The 17,648-nt window shown below is 38.3% G+C and overlaps 1 protein-coding gene across 1 annotated transcript in view; it reads left to right on the top strand.

Annotated features, from left to right (window-relative positions):
- PHF7 (PHD finger protein 7) overlaps positions 1-17,648 on the top strand; it is a 45,435-nt gene that overhangs the window by 1,467 nt on the left and 26,320 nt on the right. The window contains 4 exon segments of the mRNA XM_069095560.1: positions 4,678-4,887; positions 5,319-5,371; positions 7,032-7,043; positions 7,045-7,067. Coding sequence (XP_068951661.1) covers positions 4,702-4,887; positions 5,319-5,371; positions 7,032-7,043; positions 7,045-7,067 — 274 coding nt within the window. The 5' untranslated portion in view covers positions 4,678-4,701.

Here is a 17,648-nt window from a genome sequence, read left to right as displayed (position 1 = left end):
GCCCAAGGTTACACGGCTCATTTTTCATGTGACTGTTAAGTGTCTGAGGCCGGAAAGGAACTCTGGTCCTTCTGACTCCCGGGCCAGCGCTTTACTTACTGTGCCACCTAGCCTCCCCCCCTTTTCCCTACTTTTTAACCTTGATATGTGGAAATTGCTATCTTGTACTAAACTGGTTGTTGAGGATGTAGGAGTGAAGGAGCTATAAAAAATATCATTTTGTTTTCAGTGACCTTCCTCTCAACTTGAATCTAGAGAAAATTTGATTACTAGCCAAATTCCTGAGCCTAACTTGTAAGGAAGGAACCAGGAAATGGTTTTGGTAATGACATGTCAGAGAATGGCTCCATCCTTCACCGTGACTAAGTGGACAGAGTATGTTCCATTCTATTCTTGTGGGCTTGAACTCTTTCTTTTCAGCAAACATTTCACAGTTACCTACTATGTGCTAAGGAGATTAAAAAGCTCAACAAGATAGGGTTCCTACTCAGTGTTCCAAACTAATAGGGGATATAAGATATTTAAACAATTGCACTACAAAAGCCAGTGTAATAAGTGCTTAAGAATGGTATAAAACTGCTATGAGTAGTCAGAGGAAGTAGATAAATTACCCCTAATGGGGAAGGCTTCATGGGTAATGTATTTGAATAGAGCCAACTAGATAGAATTAAGGGTCCAATAATTTTGAGTTGAGATTTCATTTGTTGGTTTACTATTCACTTCTCTTATTTGGTTTTCAAAATCCTTCTTAAGCTTCTCTATGGCCTGTAACCTATTCATATTTTTCTTGGAAGCTTTTGGTGCAAGAGTTCTAACTTTTCTGTCTTCTTCCTGTTCCATGCTTTGATCCTTTTTGCCCCCCAAAAAGGAATCCAAAGTCAAATTGCTTTGCTTGCTTTCCTTCCTTTTCTTACTCATGTTGCCACTCAATTACTTGACTTTTGAGCTTTTTGCCACAGTAGAACTCTGCTTCCAGAGAGGAGAGCTTTGTCCCAAATTGCTGGGATTTTCACAGCTTCCAAAGCTATTAGTTGGGTGCCCTCTCAGAAGCCTCCACTAGCTCTGGCACACTGATCACACACCCCAGGACCTCCACCCTCTCACTTTGTTTTTGGCATTTATGGGCTGATAATTCTGGAAACCGCCACAGTTGCTGGTGATCCACTCTCCTGAAGTCCCTCCAGCCTCTGCTAGTCATGGCCGCCCTGAGGCTAAAACCGCAGACTTATGTGGGGCTGGGCTCTGCTCCCTGTGCACTTTAATGGACCCTTCCTGCCAGCCTGGCAGGCTGTCTTCAGTGGGAGGTTTGTTTCTCTCTGTCACTTTGTGGGTTCTGTAGCCCCTAGGTCATACAGCTAGCATCTAAGGACAGATTTAGACTCTGATCTTCCTGATTCCAGCCCCAGTGGTATATCCACTGTACCACCTAGCTTGCCAATAATGGAGATTGGCTCTGTGGATGCAAACAAGTGGACAAGTTTTGTGACTATTGGTTTACTACTCAACAAATATTTTACTGGTTATTTAATTTAGTGGTTCTCAGAGTAGTTAACACAAATAGAGATATCTGGGTTTTTATAAGATTTTATGTGAAGTAGAAACTGCAGAATCACAGAATTTTAGTTGGAAGGGACCACAGCAGCCATCTAGTTCAACATCTACCTGAAAGGAATCCTTAGTATAATGTTCCTTAGAAGTATTCATCCAGCATTATTATAATCCAGAAATATTCATCCCTTGAATACCTTTAAGTAATGGGAACCTACCACCTCTCAAAGCAGTTTGTATACTTGGACAGCTCTGATTGTTAGGAAGTTCCACCCATTGTTTGCCTTCTAGATCCAAAAAGAATAAGTCTAATCTCTCACATACAAATTTTTGTCTGTGAAAATTTCTCCTTGAGCCTTTCTTCTCCAGACTAAATATTCCCAGTCCCTTTAGCTGACCATCATATAACAGACTCAAGGCCTTCTACTATCCTGGTTTCATCTGATTATTTCATTTCATCATAGTCCTTTTTAGACTATGGCATCTAGACCCGATCACAACATTCCAGATGAAGTCTGAGGAGAGTAATAGTCCCAATATACTCTGCTCCTTTATTCCTGGAAGATATGACTGTATCATCACAGTTCAAGAGAGCAGCATTAGCATTTTTGGCCAAAGCAACACTACTGACTCATTGAGTCTGTAATTCACTAAAACTCTCAAATCTTTTTCAAAATGTTTTCAATCATGCCTCCCCATCTTATACTTATGAAGTTACTCTTTGGTACCCAAGTATAAGACTTCACATTTTTTCCTCTTGAATTTCATCTTTTTAGATTCAGCTCAGTGCTTCAGGCCAGTGGTGTCAGACTCAAATAGAAATGTTCTGCAAGCTGCATTTTGATTAGAATACCACGAATGAACAGTATCTATGTTGTATTGTTTGTTTTTATTTTGTTAAACATTTCCAAATTGCATTTTAATCTGGTTCTACTGCACTCTGCTTTCTCTAGCCTTTCAAGATTTTTTAGATGCTGACCATCATTCATTATGTTAGCCATCCTGACCAGTTTTGTATGAGCATGCTCTTTATACCTTTATCCATGTCATTGAAAAAATTTTTAAACAGCACAGAGCCAAAGGCTGATCCTTTAACTACTCCACTGGAAGCTTCCTACCATGTTGACCTTGAATCATTAACAATTGCTCTTTGAATTGTATCAACCAATTCTGAATTAATCTAATTATATTATCAACTAGTTTATATTTCTCCATCTCTACAAGAATAGTATGAGACACTTTTATCAAAAGCTTTGTTAAAAACCTAGGTATCTGAGGCAGCTAGGTGGCGCAGTGAATAGAGCACTGGCCCTGGAATCAGGAGGACCTAAGTTCAAATCTAGCCTCAGACAATTAAGACTCACTAGCCGTGTGACCTTGGGCAAGTTGCTTAATCCCAATTGCCCCTATGAAAAGCAAAAAACCCCCAATAAAACCTAGGTATCTACAGCATTCTTTTTGTCTACTAGTTTAGGAAGTCTGTCAAAAAGGGAAATGATGTATTCTTGGCAAAACCATGCTTTCTCTTTATATCACATTTTCCCAATCTAGATATTTGCTCTTCTTTATGTTATTTCTCTTGTTTCCTATGTCTTCCAAATATTACTGATAGTGAATCACAATCACATCTGCCAGTTCTTTCAGTGCTGGAGAATATAGGGTAAGATGTAAATTCATCAAGGGCAAACTAGATGCTCTCTTACTGTCTTCATACTTACCTTGATTATTATCTCCTTGCTAAGCATTTTCAGTGACATGGGTGTCATTTCCAACACAAAGGTCATTATCCCTGGCAGAGGAAGAAAAGAGAGGTGAAATAAGAATTGAGTATTTCTTCCTTCTCTGTGTTGTCAGTTGTCAAGATCCCATATACCTCAAAGGTCCTATCCCTTCTCTGGTCCTATTCCCCACCCCACCCCCCCAATTTAAATGAAAAAACCCTCTTTGTTGTTCTTAGCACTGAAAATGTCCCAGCACATTTTGAATTTCAGCACTCCTGAATATGTTTTTAAAGGATTGTGTCATTCTCTTATATTCTTGTTGCCTGACCTTCTATCTTCGGAATATAATTGTTTTGGTGAGATCCCTGTGCATCTACATCAGTCTCCTAGAATAAACCCTCTTTTTTCTTCTTTATTAAAATTGTTTCCCTCAGTATCTTAAGAACTTCCTTTTTATTCCATAGTGTTAAGGTCAAAATAAGGCAAAAAGGCATAAATTCTGAGCACAATCAATTTACTAATAAGGTGTGAAATTACCAATAAATAGGTTCTCAGGTTTCACGGAAAAACTTATGACCCCAAGGTGGGGAATGGCTTCCCTTTTTGTAGCTTTTAGGGAAAAGCAGAACAAAGAACAGGATGTTGTAGGCAGAGGAACAAGTTAGGATTGGTTAAAAGAGCTCAATGTCATGTATGGCAAAATCAGTATGATTGGTTACAGATCTAAGGCTTGGGAGACAATACGATTGGTTGGAAAATTGGGAATGGGGGCTAGCAACAAACCACTCCTTCCCTCCTGTGACTAAGAAATGTTCATTGTTCTAGTCTACCTGCAAGGTTAGGATAGTGGACCAGACTTCTTTGGGTAACTAACCAGACATCTTTGAAGGCTAGCTTGGTGGTATAAAGGTACTAGACCAGACTCCCAGCTGTCCATCTACATTCTTCAAGGATGACAGATTTCTTTGACATAATAATAGATCAGTGATTGATAAGAGAACTGGATTTCTAAACTTAACTAATTACAGGTCAGCTGAATTTCTGAACTAAATTCGGACACAAAGAATCATGATTTAGGCAGTTAATAGGATAAATTCAATCAAGTGTAAGTAGGATCAATTTTAAAGACTCTGAATGAATCTGATTATTTCAGTAGTTTCTCAGAAGAAAGTTGGTATAGTAACCCTTGTCTTTGTAAAGGAAGCAGTAGGGTTAGTAAGCCTGGCTTCAAGTTTTGGTTCTGCCATTGACTAGTTCTGTGGCCATGGGCCGATCACTAGCTTAAATTTCCTGTTCTGAGGAATGGAAAGAATATATTTTCTATCTCACAGTGTTGTACAAATCAAATGAGACGATGTAAAATATAACTGTAAAGCATTGTATGTAATAAGCTATTTTATTGTTGCAGGACTACAAACAAGGATGGGATCCTATGTGTTGGAAGGTGCTGGATTTCATTCCCCAGACCCTATCAGACCTGAGAACAATTGCTTTGAGACTTGTTAATATTTGTAGCTGGAGGAGTCTATTTTTAAAATTACAGAGAGATTCCAGATTGGAAAGGGAAGCAGTGGTTAATGAGAATTGTGAACAGAAAGGGGAAGACAGAAGGACTGAGGTAGAGTTGGACTATGTCAGAGGATTATTGGCTATTTGTTAAGTGGGCTCTGGATTATTCTTCATTTTGCAGTTTTTCAGAGGGTGGAATTGGGAGAGGGATAATAAAAGGGTTAGATAACAAAGAGAAAGGACCTCTTATTCCTAGAAACTGAAAATGGCTCAGCGTAATAGGAATTTATTTAATCTATTTTGTGAAGGTTGGCCAACCCTGGATTAAGGGAATGGGGCAAAAGGAAAAATTAGGAGAATACTGTGAGCAGTAGGTATATTTAATGTATTTTCTAAAAATGTGAAAAGGAATTATGACATTCTTCAGAGTTTCTGGTCTTGTCTCTGAGATACTGGGTGGGATAGTGAGGGATAAGCCACAGAAGGTAGAGAAGGGGCACCTCAAAGGTCATTTTGTATTTTTTCCCCCTTTTTATACAGAAACCCAGTTATGTCTTGGTGGACAGCACAGACGCAGCAGTCTTCAGGGCCTGGTAAGGTGGGCAGAGAGACCTGTCCTTTTTAAACTACGTTTCCCTGGAAAGTCAGAGCAATATTGCAGGATTGGTTCTGGAAGCAGCATGATGTAGGGGGAAGAGTGCTGGATTTGGAGTCAGAAAGTCCTGTGTTCAAATACTGCCTCTGGCACTTACTAGCCAGTGCTTAGCATGGTGCCTGGCATGTAATAGGTGCTTAATAAATACTTGTTGACCTATCGTGGACAAATCACTTTAACTTCTCTGAGCTTCATAAAAATAGGGTTAACATCTACCTCACAGGATTGTTGTGAGGATTGCATGCGATAATTTATGTTTAGAGCTTTGCAAACCTTTCAATACTTTGTAAATATTAGCCATTATCATTTATGGAAGCACAAAACATTTTCCACACATCATCTCCTTGCCCTTTATCTATTTCTTCACCCTGCCATACAGAAAGGATAAACAGGCAAATTAGAAAAAGATGTTCCAGTTTTATTAGAGCTCAAACTTGAATACATCTCAAATTCTGTTCTAGCTTTTACTGCTAGACCCATTTTCTCCTCAGAATAACAACTTGTTCCTTTAAGCTACTCAAGAGCTAAGGATCTATAATAAATTTTAGCTCAAAAATGTTGTAATTATATAACTGACAACCTAGCACTTCAAGGTTTACAAAGCACTATATGTAAATTAGTTCTTCCCAATAACCTATAAATTAGATACTTAGAGGCTTTACTATTTTTACTTTCAAATGAGGAAAGTGAGGCATAAAAATATTAAAAGATAACCCATTGTCACACAGTTAATGAGTATCAAAGGTGGGATTCAAACCCAGAACTCTCTTGATTCCAAATCCAGTATAAAACAGATAAATTTAAAGAAGCAACAGTAACAAAGAAAAATATATTTAAGAGTGTTATAGCAGCAAGTAAAAACAGTTGCACGTAAAGCCTCCATTACCTTTTTTGCTGAAGTAGTCCTTTTTTAAAATCCTCTAATCCCTTCTATGCTGGGGTGGTAAGATAATTAGATTCATCCTTCCACATTTAGCCAGAACCTTAGCAAGAATTTTAGTGCCCAGGGCAAGCAGCACATACAATAGAGGGCTCTCAAATCAACTTTGTTATTTGTGATGTAAAAATAATACAAAAAGCAACTGACACAAAATACACAATTATCAGTTACTCATTTAATTTGTGCTTATATGTGCACTTGTTAAGTTGAGTGAATAAAATGAACAAAAAGACAACTTGAACAAGAACAAAAAAATCCACTAGTACTGGTACAAGTCAAATTACAAATTGGAACTGCTAAACAGAAACTAACAAATTAGAAAAAAAGTAATAAAAGTAACAAAAGAGAACATTCTATAATTTCCTTCCCCATTTCCATACCTTTGAATTGTACTTAACCAGAATGACTCCATTAACTCATTTATAATTTATATTTCTTGGGTTAAAAAGAAAATTGTATTACAAAGAACACACAAAATTCTAATAATGAAAGAAAAAACATACTTCTTTCTTTTCTTACAATTTAACTTCTTCAAGCTTTACTATAGCAAAACTATTAGTTTAAATTGATTTTGTTTGTAATTTTTTTTGAGTGTGGCCATATTAGATTAATTTTCTTGAGCAAGAGAAGATCTTAAGTATGTTTTTATTAATTTCAGTTTACTGAAAGATCTCTCACGATGCTACAGTTGCAGGTAAGGTTAAAAGTATCCTCATTGCTGTTTCTAGGATTGTGTAAGATTCAGTGAGTCCATATCCATGTATTATTTCAGTAGGTCTGATGTTGCTAACTCCAGAAATGGAGAATTACTAGTACCTGATGTTTAAAGCTTTCCATTTCTAATGAAATATCTGTAGAATTTAAATTATTGATATTTTTTTTGCCACTTGTATTATCTTGACTCATAAATCTGTTGGATTCATTGAGAAAAATTTGCTTCCAGAAAGAAATTTACTATCAGTGATAATTTCATTTTGTTATACATTTAATCAAATTATATAAAAAATTGTATCCAGCATCTTTTTAATTTTAGCCTTATATAATTATTGGGTTGAAAGACTGCATGCTTTATTCTGTGACTCATAGAAATGTACTAGTTTGACTTTCTATCTATAACATAGAACTCTGAACAGATGTCCATACTTTAAACCATAATCTAAGTGTTTTAATGTGCAGTTTAATTGATTTTCTCATATATCTTTTTTTTTGACTCGTGCATCATTATGCTCCCTTGAAACACAGATACATTTTTATTTTTCAAGGCTTTGGTTATTTTGTCAATATGGCTAAGAATATCAGCCATTTAAATAATAAAAAAAATAATTAATTAGCATGCTATATCATACTAACAGTGATTTCCATATTCTATATGGAACATTTGTTATTACACAATCCAGGACTCTATAGACTTCTTTAGTTTGTCTTTACAAAACATTTAAGATGTTAGCTCTCAAGAATCATTGTGTATCAATTGCTGTGCCCTTTCAAGGTTGTTTTCAAGATAAAAATCAACATAGTCTGCTTACTAAATGAGCCATTCAAAAAATTATAGATCTTTTTCTTTAGTCTATCAAAGAATATCATCACTAAACCAATAGAAACTCAATGAATAACTTAATAATGTGTACGAAATTAAAATAACTGCCTAAACACTATTTTAAATGCCAAACTTAGTTGTTGCATTGTCATATATGAGTACTTTTGAGATTTAGTGGACTTGTTATTTTGTTTGTTGTACCTGTTTTCTGATTTACTTCAGTGAAACCAATAAAACCTTTCTCAGACTGAGTCCAGCAATCAAGATGGGTACATGTAATAGTATGACTCATTTGTTTGTGGTGTAAAATGTCAGTTAAGCCGAATGTTTGAGAATACTGGTTTTCTTCTTGCCACAAATAATTTCCCCCAATAAATGGAGAAATATACTTTGTATTTTGGGTGAGAAGAACTTTATGGTTCTTTTTTGATAGCCCATCATGTGATTTTTTTTAAATCACTATCATAATGACTTGTTATTTCAAGAAATTTAGGAGTTTCTCATTTGGGGGCTACTGATTATTTCTTTAATCCCTCTAAGAAGAAGATTATTTTTATACAAAAGAGTAACATTTAAAATAATTTCAAAATAAGTTGCCATTTTTCCTCAAACATAGAAGCTTTTTCAAAAACATCAATTAATCTACTATTTTTTCTTTTCTAAACTTTTCCATCTCAGAAATTTATCTTGATGATCTGCTATATTTCATGAAGTTGGCCCAAATGTATTTCTAGACATGGAACCCTTTTAATCTCTTACATGTGTTCTTTGAAAAGAACAAGGGGTGGCTAGGTGGTGCAGTAACTAAGAGTGCCGGCCCCAGAGTCGGGAGGACCCGAGATCAGTTCCAACCTCAGAGACTTAACACACCCCCCCAAAAAACTGGCTGTGTAACCTTAGGCAAGTTATTTAATTTAATTTATAAGCAATTGGGATTGCTTATAAAAAAAAAAAAAACAAACACAGTCTACAAGTGAATCAAAAGAAATTCATCTAAATTTCTGGGACTAACCAGTTATGAACACCTTCACTGTTAGGAAGTTAAATAGAAAACCGAGAATCAGAAAATAATACAGCTACTTTATCATTCTCTTTGGCTGGGTCATCCTCAGTTCTAATCCTAACCATGAGTACTCCATGTACCTCCATACATCCAGTAGTTCTGCCCTGGTCCCTTCTCTTCTCTCAATGTATCCTCTCTTTTGGCAATCTTATCTCCCATTCAATTATAATTGAATTATAATTCAATTAATTTCTTATATTTCAGTTATAATCTTCATGCGACTCCCAGATGTATATAGCCAGCTCAGTTTCCTAACCCTCTTTCACCAGATACCTGTTGGACATCTCCACCTGAATGTCTCATAAGAATCTTAAACTCAACATGTACAAAATGGAATTCACTATCTTCCCCTATGTCTCTCATTTCTATTGAGAATGCCACCATCTTTCCAGCCATCAATATTCACAAACTCAATCATCCTCAACTCTTCCCTCTCCCTTAACTCTCTGCTTCACACCTGTTCAGTTTCCAAATCTTATGCTTCTCCCTCCCCAACATCTCTTGTTTCCGTCCCATTTTGTTCACTCATGCAGCTGCTACCATAGGTCCTCCCGGCCTCTCACCCTTACTCTTTCAGCAACCTCTTACTTGCTTGTGTCTTCTCTCCCCTCTGCAATCTGTCTTCTGCACAGCTGCCATAATAATACTTCCACAGTATATATCTGACTATGCCACTCCCATGCTCAAGAAACTCAAATGGCTCCCTATAGCCTCTAGAAATAAAAACGACCCAGACTCCTCAACTTGACATTGAAAGTCCTTTATAATTAGGCTCCAGTTTATTTTCCCAGGATTAGCTAAACTATCCTCCTTGCTGTTCCCTGTCCTTGTGCAGGCTGTCCTGCCATACTGGGAAGGGACTTCTTCCTTACCTCTGCATTGTAGCATCCCCTTATTCCCTTCAAGGCTCATCTTTTGTGCTGCATCTTTAGGAAAGTCTTTATTATTTATGCTTATTCTGTTTCCCTCAAATGAGCATGTGCTTTATAGCTGTGTGTACGTGTCCTCACCCCAAAATGTAAACTCTTTAATGAGAAGGACTTTTTTCCATTTTGTGTATCCCCATCGTCTAGCACAATAGCTTTGGCATAGAAGATCTTTAATAAATATTTAGCCCGCCGGTTTGGGTGGTATCTTGGGATGTGGAATTTACCAAGTCAGAAATTTGGTGTGGTCTAGTCCCAGACTGATTAACATAATTCTTTCTTATGTGATTTCAAGTCATGATGCAAGAGAAGGAAATAAGCATTTATTATGGACCACTTATGTGCCAGGCACTATGCTAAGTGCTTTTACAAATATTACCTCATTTGATCCTCACAACCCTGGGAAGCAGGTGCTGTTATTATCCCTATTTCAGAGTTGAGGAAACTGAGGCAGACAGAGGTTAAGTCTAGAGTCATGCTTAGACTCATCCAGCTAGTAAGTATATGAGGTCAGATTGGAACTCAGGTCCACTTAGCTACCTTATGAAGGAGAATATAGGTAACAAGAATTTAACTGCTGTTGTCTTTCGCCCAGTCCATTATCTTTGAATTTAAGATCTTTCGTGATTTGTACATGTCAAATACTGATTCTAATAATACAAAGGACTTCCTTTCTTCCTTATTTACTTGTTCTGAGTGGGATTTGTTCGTTCAATATCAGTCCTGAGGTTCAGATTTGGTGATTTTTCAATTTTTAACAAGTCTGCATCTTTATCTTATGATTAAAAAATTTGGAAGCAATTTCCTCTCAACATTGTCTGTGCAAAATTACCCAACTGTTTGTTTTAACTGGCATTGATGGTTGTGGTTGTGCATGGGCAGTCTCCCCAGCACTACTTTCCACTTACTCCTTAAGTCTTCTTAGTGGGTTGTTTCTCTTGGCTCAAACTTCAGCCACTGAAAATTCTTTAAGCTACTGAAAATCACTTTTAATTAGATTACAAAGCAAAACAATATCAAAAATGCAGCAGTTGCTCAAGGTCAAGGTTCTCTACTACCACCTAATTTCTCATATCTTCCTACTCCCTGCCCTACTTCCATACCCATGGGAGTGGAAGGCCAATGATTCTATTGTTTCTCATAAATTCTCTCTCTGTTGTTCATGGAAGTGGTTTAGAGACCTGGCTGCTGCTTTGGGCAGCTCCATGTGCTAACTTATCACACCATGCTGATTGCTCTGATTCAGCAGAATAAGAACAAAGCTGTACCTACTTGCTCAGGTACCTTACTGTACTGGAGAGTGATTATTGCATACCCCACCCCAGCCTCAGGGATGGGATCTGAGTTTGCATGCTCATGACCAGTCATGTTAGTTCCTCAGTCCTCCATCTTCTCTCTTTTTTTCTCTCTCTTTCATTAGTCCTCCAACTAACTGATCCAGCCCTATTTCCCCTGCCTTTGGATACTAAGCCTTTTGGTCAGAGGGGCAAATGAAGTATTTTACTCCTATGAGTCATTAGGAAACACCATTCAGAGAAACCTGGGGTCATAGCTATTTTGAACAGAACCCTTATCCTTCCCCAGTAAAAAATACTCATTTGTTACAAATTATATAGGATACAAATTATATAACAGGACATCTTTAAACATGCATTTTAAGTGTATCTATACATAAATGAAGGAGGAAACTAGGTGGCTCAATGGATAGAGACTGGGACTGGAGTCAGGAAGACCTGAGTTCTAGCTCTGTGACCCTGTGACCTCTGTGACTTAACTTGTTTGCCTTAATCCATGGTGAAGGATACAGCAAACCACTCCAATGTCTTTGCCAAGAAAATCCCATGGAAAGGATTGGGATGCTCTGACCCATGAGGTCACAAAGAGTTGGACACAACTGAAAAACGACATACATAAATGAGAATATAACAATCACTGGTAGTTATTCAAAATATCAATACCCATGTAGGTAGGTATCTAGTACATATTTCAATGAATTGCCTTCCACAAGCATGAGTATATGTGGAAACAAAATAAATAGCACATAAATCCAAAGCACATGTGACCACATTGCATACCACAGATCAAGCAAACAAATCTCATGGAGTCCTGAAATAAGGCAATACATGATAGGGTTAATGTAATGAAAGATATATTAAAATATAATACAAGCCTGTATAAGCAAAGTTAATACAGCAAAAGTTTATAATAATGGTGAACACAGGTGGTTATAAACTAAGTATCCATTACATGTGAAACTCATGATGCACTATATTTCACTTTGACACAGAACCAGTGTCTAAATAATGTCACTAGAAGGCAGAGCTGGAAGTACCAGAGCTGGGTAAACCACCAGGTGGGCAACTGAGACTTGAGTAGCCCCAGTTTACTCACTAGAGCACATATATGCCCAAATGGGACTTGACATCCCCATCCCCATTCCCAACTTTCAGTTCTATCTCACTTAGACTAGGATAAGAAATACGGAAATTATCCCAAGTGACATAATTTATCAAAATGACTCATTTTACATTCAAAGAGATTCGTATCTCCTTCCTAACTTCCCATGAATAGATTACTTCCCCCAAAAGAATTATTTTTCCACATTATAGATTAGGGTACATTTACTAAGTAAGTTTTTAAAGACAGCTTTAAAACTCCTAGACAGATGAATTTAACTCATCCTACTATGGTGCAAAATCTCCATTTCACTCCACTCAGTCTTTGGAACCTTTATCAGATATGCCCAAATGCTATATCTAAAGAAATACTTCCAACCCTACTTTCAAGGCTTCCAAGGGAAAAACAATATATCTCACTGCCATATGGTCTTGGCCAGTCAGCTAGGCCAAAAGTCTTCATCTAGAACTTCAATGCAATGGTTACCAGAACTTCCAAGGTCAAAAGTCATTTCTGGAAGCCCTATGACCCCTATCAGTTTCCTGCTCAGCATATTGTTATTCCTTCTCTAACTTGTTTCTGATATGTCTCTTGGGTATCCCTAGCATTACCTGGAGTTGCTACCAGGCTCAGGGTAGGAGTGGTAGGTCCTCAATGTAACAAACAGATCTACCCACATGTACCATTTTACAAACTCAATATATGTTATCTGCAGTGTCTGGCATGTTCCCACCATAATGTACACTGTTCTCTTTCTCTCTTTTAAATGACCACAGATAACTGGGTCAGACCACAGCAACTATGGAGGAAAACATCACTGTAAAAATGTCAGAACTATATGGCCAGTGACCAAGTTAATTTGATAGTCTCAGGGCCAGCTCCAATGTTAATATCTCCCTGTAGATGATGAGTCAAGGATTCTGGGCACTGTCTCAAGGATGCCTGCTGTTTATTGCTAATCACAGATCTTCTGAGCTGAGGCCCAAGCTAAGTAGGCTGACCCTGTGGCAAAGATTATCATGATGATTAGAGAATCATAGACTAAATCTCTGCTGTTGACCCCCTTTCTACAATGAGAGATTTGTTATCTACTCTATCATACCCTTCCCCGCCTTCCAGCTTCTGCTTCGGTAATGATAATTTGTCAACAAGTATAGAGCTTAGGGGCAATTAGGTGGCACAGTGAATAGAGCAGCGGCCTTGGAGTCAGGAGGACCTGAGTTCAAATCCGGCCTCAGACAGTTAACACAAAAACTAGCCGTGTGACCTTGGGCAAGTCACTTAACCCCAATTGACCTCCAAAAAGCAAATAAAAAAAACCAAGTATAGAGCTCCTACTGCATGCCTCGGCACTGGGGATACAAACACAATAAATGAAGCAATCCATTTGCAAGGAACTTGTATTCTAACATTATGTAATGTGAGGGTTTTTTTTTTTGTTTTTTTCGATGAGCAAATCAGAAGTATTGCTGCAGAAAAAAGCATTGGCAATCTACTCTTCTATGGCACCACTTAAAATCCTGGGAATACAAAATAAGTCTACCCTATGGGAGTTACTTTCCCTTCTCACCTCTCTTCATTCCGTTATATATTCATCTAAACTAGCCCTATACCTTTTGTGTCCCCAACCCACTCTACTTTCCTTTCACTTTCTATACTATGGAACACCTTTTTCTATTTTTAGGGCCTAGAATCATATTCTAATTTGCAAGGCAGGTTCCCTGAAGGATGGCTACCCTAGGATCAAGATATTCCGGATCTACACCCCTGAAACTATAGTTTATCAGCTCCTGCTGACATATTTATCTTTCAGCAAGTAACCAGATGACACAATTCAAAACAAAGACATTTATTAAAATGGCATGGTAGCAACAAAATATCTCTCCCATAAAACTGAGATACACTCACTCAGCACCAGCAGGGAGAGTGGACACATGAAAAGCTACAAGTAGGGAGGCACAGACATAAGGTACATGTGACTGGTATATGTGGAAAGGAGCATGTGAGGAACATGTATGATCTAGGCATGTGAGAAGAAGCAACTCATTCCTCCAGTACTATAAGACTGCTAATGTATTCACACTGCTCCCAGTGACCTTGGTCTCGAGCCTCTGCCAGAAGCTCCTCTGCTGAACACTGCCTGATGTCACTCCATTGTATGCTTCCAGACCCTGCTTGGCTGTTGTCTCAGCTGCCTCCAGCTTCTGGCTCTGCTGAAATCCTCAGAATGGGACTGCCAGCCCTTTTAATTAAAGCATCTCCCTTATCTGTCTTTGCCTTCCAAATAGCATGTTCTGCAAGAATGATGTACACAGTTTTTCCTCCTATAAGAAGCTGTATACATCAAGACATCTCCTTCTAGAAGATTTTGTACCTAGAACTCTTAAATTTGAGAATTCTTGAACTTGGAGTATCCACAAAACAGCTATCAAAATTGGTGCTGTACCAGAAATCTCGTTTTTCTGATAAGAGGCTAGATTCTAGGAATAAATTCAGGAATAAATTATTTTAATTCCTCTTTCATACAGTATATGTATATGCCCATTTCTCCTATGACCATGTCCTTCTGCCTCACAATTGATCACTACTGGGAGTGAGGTGGGTAACAAGAAGTCTTTTCTCCTTGCTGTGTTCTGGAAGAGGTCCAAGGAAAAAGGTGAAGAGGGAGTTTAAAAGGATTGAGACCTGTAAAATGGAGCCAGATTGCTTTTTTAGACCACAAGGGTCATAGCTGATCCTAGTTAAGCCAATCACTAGGATTTCTCACCAATTGGTTGAAGAACTTCTTCAGTTTGAACATGAATTAACAATGATCTGTTGTGTTATCAAGTTCAAGAAACTTATTATTTAATCCACGACTCCTTTGATTATCCTTCATACTCTACCTTTTTCTCTCATAGTCCTTATATCTTCTGTGCTGTTATGACTCTCCACAAAAGATACTTTGCCACTCTCTTCAATATTAGATGTACCTTCACTCATGTTCCCCAGATTGTAAGCCTGGGTTACTGGGAGGATGGTGGTGTCCTTGACAATAACAGGAAAATTGTGAAGAAGGGAGAGCTTGATGTGAAAGATATTGAGTTCAGATTTGGAAATACTGAGCTTAAGTTACCTTTAGACAATTCAGATCAAGATGTCAGACAGCTGGAGATGAAAATGCAAGACTAGAGGTCAAGATAGAGGTCAGGGCTAGAGAAGTAGGTCTGAGATTTGTGTACAGTTAGAGATGGCAACATAGCATCAGATGCGATCAACAAGCAAATTAGTATAGAGGGAAAAGAGAGGGGGACCTAGGACATTAGGGGACATTACCTTGTTGAAGATCCATAGAGGAGATTGAGGAGAGGGCATACAAGTAGGAGGAGAACCAGGAGAGAACAATGTCATGAGAACAGAGAAGATAGAGGATCAAGAGTAAGATCCACAGTGTCAAAGGCTGTGTGAAAAGGTCAAGAAAGATAAGAATTGAGAAAGGGCCATTAGATTTTGCAATTAAGAGATCACTTGGCAACTTGGAAAAGACTGTTTTTAGTTGAATGGTGAGGTTGGAAGCCAGAATGCAGAGTTGAGAAAAGAAAGGAAGTGGAAGCACTGATTATATATATGTAGGAGCCTAGCTACAGAAGAGAGGAGAGATACAGGATGATAACAGGGTTGGAGGGATCAAGTCAGGGTTTTTTGAGGATGGGGGAGACATGGGTATGTTTAGAGGCGGTTATCCAGTTGACAGAGGTCAAAGATTAGTGAGAAATGATGGAGGAAACAATCCGCTGGGGAAGATGGAATAGAATAGGATTACTTGTACATGTAAAGGGGTTTGCCTTGACAAGAAGGGTTACCTCTTCATGTGAGATCGGTAAAGGAGGAGATAGTGGCAGAAGACTTGTGAGTGATAGGAGATGAAGAGGAAAGGGACGTCATGTCAAATGGACTCAGTTTTTCCAGTGAAGTATGAGACATGTCTCTCAACAGAGTGAGGGGAGGAAGAGTCATGGGAGGCTTGAGAAGGTATGAAGAGGTTTGGGAGAGCTGTTGTGGGAGGTGGAATGGTGGAATAGTGAGTCAATTAAGGAGGTATTTCAACTATAGATATCTCTCCTCCATAATCTATAACTCAAATTCTTCTATCTGGCAGCTGATAAAGTGGACAGAGTGCGGGGTTTGATGTCCGAGGATCTGAGTTCAAATACTATACTTGACACTTATTACTTGTGTAGCCCCAGACAAGTCATGTAAGTTCCCAGACCTGTTTCCTCACCTGTAAAATGAGAGGTGAGTTGTTGGTTTTTGAGAGCCCTTCAGGTTCTAGATCATTGATCTTATCACTATAAACCAGTGGTAGGGTTGAAGGTGTTGTCATCATGGGAGGCCTTATCCTCCCTCCTTATCCTTATCCCACCTCCCCCATACTTACACTCCAGTCTGAAAGTACAAGGAGGCAGAGCCTCGGGGTAGGGCACATCTATTTTCACTAATTGTTTTTCTTGACCACAAAGTAAATAGCTACTCCAATAAGAATCTGCAGTCCTAACCCTCAGTGGACCAGTCCTCAGGAAGCAAATTCAGTCTCTGAAACCAGTCAGTAAATTTCTTGATTAAAAAACAAAACAAAAAACCCTATGACCTATGGTTATATGACCATAACACTATATATCGCTGTCTTTCCCTGTGCTTCATCTCATGTTAAATGTATTTTCTATCCTTACTCCAACATCTAGATCACTTTCTTCTTTTTAAAATTTTGACCCTATTGTTAACCATTTCAGCTTTACAGTCTTCTGCCCTTGAGTCTCTTCTTCACTTATCCTAACACTACTCATCTTTTTCTAAAACCTAATCTATTTTTTTCCACCACACACAAAAAGAGTGCCAGGATTTGAGTCAGGAAGATCTTCCTCAGTTTAAATCTGGCCCCTCAGACATTTATTAGCTTTGTGACCCTGGGCAAGTCACTTAACCCTGTTTACCTCAGCTTCTCATCTGTAAAATGAACTGCAAATGGAGAAGGAAATGGCAAATCACTCCAGTACCTTTGCCAGGGAAACCCCAAATGGGATCGCAAATAGTCGGACACAACTGAAAACGACTGAACAACAACAACTTGTGCCTTTCCCATTCCTTCCCTTCCTATCTCCTCCAGGTACTTGCTTTTTTGGCCATCCTCTCTCACCCTAATTTTTAGTCTTTCCATATTTACTGGCTTCTTCCCTGCTCTCAACTACAAGTATGCCCAGACTTCCATTATCCTTAAAAAAAACCCTTCACTTGAGCCTTGACAGCATCCTCTGTCATCTTATATCTCTCTCAACCTCCAATTCACTTCTCAGGCCCCTTGCATTCTGGCTTTGT

The sequence above is a fragment of the Petaurus breviceps genome, unplaced genomic scaffold (genome assembly GCF_028583685.1).
Source record: "Petaurus breviceps papuanus isolate PSGF00001 unplaced genomic scaffold, PetGlider_PUasm1.0 227, whole genome shotgun sequence".
NCBI classification, from domain to species: Eukaryota; Metazoa; Chordata; class Mammalia; order Diprotodontia; family Petauridae; genus Petaurus; species Petaurus breviceps.
Note: the sequence above shows the minus strand (reverse complement) of the source record. Positions and strands in the feature narration are given on the sequence as shown.